The sequence below is a fragment of the Sciurus carolinensis genome, chromosome 3 (genome assembly GCF_902686445.1).
Source record: "Sciurus carolinensis chromosome 3, mSciCar1.2, whole genome shotgun sequence".
In the NCBI taxonomy this organism is placed as follows: domain Eukaryota; kingdom Metazoa; phylum Chordata; class Mammalia; order Rodentia; family Sciuridae; genus Sciurus; species Sciurus carolinensis.
The window spans coordinates 126,348,525-126,353,040 of NC_062215.1; the positions used below are offsets into that span (position 1 = coordinate 126,348,525).

Below are 4,516 nucleotides of genomic sequence, written 5' to 3' on the forward strand. Positions count from 1 at the left end.
TGGAGTCATTGTAAAGCTACTTGCCTTTTAGTATCAAGAAGCAGAGCAGGGTACTTTGAACATGAATTTAAAAGGTGTATATCCTGGGGCTGGGGATGTAGTTCAGTTGGTAGAGCACTTTCCTAGCATGCACAAGGCCCTGGGTTTAAAAAAATCAGATGTATATCCTAAAAATAAAGGACAGTCAGTACCCAGGGAGTTAAGAATGTGCTCATTCCCCCCAAACTCCTCCAGACCAGTGAACTTTTAAAATATGGTTCAGGAAGCTGCTGTCACTAACAACCATATGAATCCAGGTAAGTACTTACTTTACTGGAGAGCCAGGACAAGGAGGGGAACAAATGACCTTTATTCCTTTAGTCAGTGGTAGGAGCAGACAGGATTTCCTGATGCATTACTTTCCAGGAAATCCCAACTGCCCAGCAGCAAGGGGTTAAAAATTGTTCTGAAAAGCTTTTTATGGTCTGCAAAGCTAAATTACACATACATGCAAACCACAAACATAGCACCTGGGTAAATACATTTTGGCTGAATAAGGCCAGGCTATTTGCAAAAGGGAATCTGGAAAACATTTGAGTGGTTAACATTACTTACTTTATACTTTTCACTCTTTAGAACAAGTTTGGTTTAGAGGAAATAGGGGGGAAAAAAACCAATTTTAATGTAGCTGATGAAAATAAGATTTCAGTTCACTTGCTTTCCAAATCAAATCTTAAGGGGCTATGTAGACTGGGGTGCTGTCATGGAGCTCTTGTAGCAACACTTCATACAGAAGATAGTAAACAAAAATGGGATGTGGGATGCACGAAAGAAGTCATTAAACATTGTCCTCCAAATGTGGAATGAAAGTATCACTAAGTGATACAGTTAAAATATTTAGTGCCATAAATTAAAATCACTGGATTTCACACATCAAATTTTCTGATCAAAGAGAACCTGAGTGCCAGGATTTCATGCTACCGGGAAATTATGCTGAGCCTACCTCTGAGCATGTATGTGACTTTAAGTAGTTTCTCCCCAAAGAAAAAAATTTAATCATATAGAAATTGATTACATTAAACCATAAAATATTGCTAATTTTGTACATAAAAAATGTCAAAAGCAGCACTTTCATATGATTTAACCTAACTTTTTTTCTAAGACAGGTCATGGGATTACATTTATGGAGAAAAGGGTGAGGTGAAAAGAAACAGATAATAAAGTTCTTTAGCATTCAGAAAATAAAACACCTGATCAGAATCAGTGGGGTTCCCAAAGGGAACTCAAAAAAACTATTGGGAGTTAGGCACTAAAACTGACATTATCAATCTATGAAATATGGTATCAGAATTGACCTTTTCATCATTGATAGGTGTATTAAAAGTTTTTTGGGAGGGGTAAGAGGGCAACATGGGAATAGTGTGGAAGATTCTTCTTGTGCAAAACACTGCAATATAGAAACAACAGAATATCCTAAATTATAGGCAGAAAGGTAGGAATTAGGAACTGAATTCTCAGGGCTGCTCCTAGTCACTTTGATAAATGAAAATGAAGTTCTCATGAAAAAAAGTAATACTCTTTTTCACATATTCAATTTATTAACAAATGGAGCAAAACAAAACTATGGAAATCTGTTTCTTTAATGATTTATTGTCTCTGCAACATAGCACCATAATTTGTTAGTGAATAAGATTTGCCATTGAATCTTGCACATTAAAAAAATTATAACCTAAGGAATTTTTATTAACTAAAAAAAAGTATCAATATTGGAAAAACCAAATATCCTAAAACAGGCCAAAATATCTTAAACTCTATGTAAAAGTATGTATCTTACATTAAAATGAGGGTAAGTGTGAGAAGAAAACAAACAATCCTTGAAATTATTAAAAACCTAGAACTCCTACACATTTGCTACTACTCAGTTCTGGATTTAGTAACTGGTCCCGAGGTAATGTAACACATATATAAGGTCACCTCAAGATGTATCAAAGCACAAATGACAAAAAGAAACAGGTATTACAAGTTCTAATAGACACAAAATCCCTTATCAGTTTTCAACTTTTGACAACCCTTTCTGGGGAAAGAGTTCTTAAAATATTTCATTCTGTGGAGAATTTAAAAATGAAAGTTTATCTAACATTCTTGTTACAATACTAAAGTGTACAAAGTGCAACATGTAAGTAATATAAATGCCAAAGGCTAAATATAGAAAATAGTGCAAAATGTATGTAACAAAGCTATTCCAACAAAAGTCATTATTCTCTATAACTATATATTCCATCCTATAATCTCATAAATCAAAGCTCTTAACTGTCTGGACTCATATGTGACTGTGTTCTTTCCAATATGCATTCTTTCTTCTTCCAGGGGTTGTTCTATAACAGCAGGTATGTTTCTGCCATAAAGCTCACAGTGTTCTAGAAACTGCACACATTCTTGAATAACATTGTCACGAAGCATAATTGTGTGCTTTGACATGTTTTCTAATAAGGATAGGAAACATCTTTTGGCATAGTACCAGGTATCCGTTCCCAGCTTTTTACTGTAAGGTTCCAAGCTTTTGATAACTCGAGAGATACCAAAGTCATAATTTCCTTTGGCACAATAAAGTGTTCCTATCACCAAATTCACAATGCAGAGATGGTAGATTTTCCTGTCAGGGTCATCATAGGACAGCTGCTCTTCCTCCTTTTCAATCTTCCTCATCAACTCTTCTGCTTCTTCATTTTGACTTGTCATAATATAGGAAACACAGAGGTTTGCTAATACAATAGCGCTGACATTCAGGATGTTATCATAATGCTTCTTGACTATGGGTTCATAGAAACCAATGGCTTCTTTGTATTTGTTCTCCTGCATGAACAGAACATGAGCCACATTCAACTTCCACACATCATGGTCATTACAGAATTCCACAGATTTGCGGAAAATCTTTTCTACCATTGAATAATTTTCAAGATTCCAGTAGATCTTTGCCTGGGCCATCAACACAGGAATATATTTCTCAAGGGTTTCATCATATTCATTCACTGCCTTTTTGACAGCTTCTTCGTCTCTATTGTGTCTTGCTTCCTGTACTTGTATGGTAAGTTTACGAAGCTGCTCAGTCAGCATTCCTGCTAGGCCATCAAGCTTAATGAAAGCTTCTTCAGGAGCCGTCTGGCAAGTGATCATGGCATCCAAGAAGTCATAGAGATAGGGTGTGAGGAACTTATAAGTCAAATGGGCATTTTCTGCCAAGACATCTGCTGCCAGGTCAAAATACTCATACTTACAGTAGAGCAGCAAGAGGTTGCCAAAAGTCTCTGGGGGGAAGGGGTTCTGTTGGAGCAAAAACTGTAGCTTCTCAAACCCTTCTGTAGGCTTGGCATCCATGTTCATGAGTGCCTGGTTGTGCAGGGTCACGGGGTCCAACTCTTCCTCTGCTCTAGGTGGCATGTCAGTGAGAGCTTCCTGGGCTGCCTCATAGTTTCTCAGCTGGTATTCTATGGCTGCCTTGAGGTTGAAGGCTTCCACCAGAGCAGTCTGGTGGAGGACTAAAGTGTTGCCAACACTTCGAACATCAATGCCCTCAGTGGTCATGCCCACACCAAGTTCTGGGTGCTGACGGATGCCACGCTCAATAATGTCAGCGATGTGCTTCAGAGCTGGGGCATAGTGTCTGCTACTATAATAGGCCAGTGCCAGATTGTAGGAAAGGTCAGGCTGGTAGCCTGAAGACTGCAGGGCCGCAAAGAACTTAGAGCAGGCAGCTTCATAGTGTCCCTCCTTGTACAGCAAACAACCCAAGTTGACCTGACCGTCTGGCTCATTCTCACTTCCACTCTCTTCTCCCCCTTCCCCACTGAGCAGCTGCTCCACCAGGCTCCTGGCCCCTGGAAGGTCACCCTCACTGTACTTGATAGCAGCTTGCAGGCGCAGGACCCGGCTATGATAGGCGGGGTTGTCCAGGAGAAGGAAGGCGACCCGGGTGGCCTCTGGATAAAGGCAGGCCTTGTACAGGGCTTGGGCCTGGTACAGGCGGTACTGCTCGAGTTCCGGGTGCAGCTGGCTCAGCTGCTCATAGCACTCCGCGGCCAGCGCGAACTCCTGCAGGCGGTAGTAGCAGTAGGCCAGCAGCGACAGGCCGGCGCGGCTCCTGGGGCTCCGCTGCAGCTCTGCGCCCAGCAGCTGCACCGCCTCGGCGTAGCGGGAGTCGCGGATGAGCCGGTACACGACGGCGGTGAACTCCCCATCGGGGATCTGGGCGCTGCTCAGCCCCGCCATAACGGCCGGGATTGTGGTGTTTGATGGTTTCTAGGCAACAAGCCCGCCGGAAACGGAAGTCTGTCTGAGGTTTACTGCATATGGAATCGGTTAGGAATAAAAATGAAGTACTGATATGACTGATATGAGTCTCTCAATTTCTGTTTTTGCCGTGGATGATTCAGGACTGAGTAGTAGCAGGAGCCTGGCAAGCAAGAGGGAATTTCTCCGGCCGTTTAGGGGCGGAAACTCCAGGTCCCAGCATGCATCGTTTCAGTCGCGCGGCTTCGCG

General features: G+C 41.7%; 1 protein-coding gene across 1 annotated transcript; it reads right to left on the reverse strand.

Moving 5' to 3' along the window:
* Positions 1-1,593: 1,593 nt before the first annotated feature.
* On the reverse strand, positions 1,594-4,294 carry Ift70b (intraflagellar transport 70B). Its single transcript, XM_047545429.1, has one exon. It carries the CDS (start codon positions 4,243-4,245, stop codon positions 2,248-2,250), a length of 1,998 nt encoding a protein of 665 aa, XP_047401385.1. The 5' UTR covers positions 4,246-4,294; the 3' UTR covers positions 1,594-2,247.
* Between the last annotated feature and the right edge of the window lie 222 nt (positions 4,295-4,516).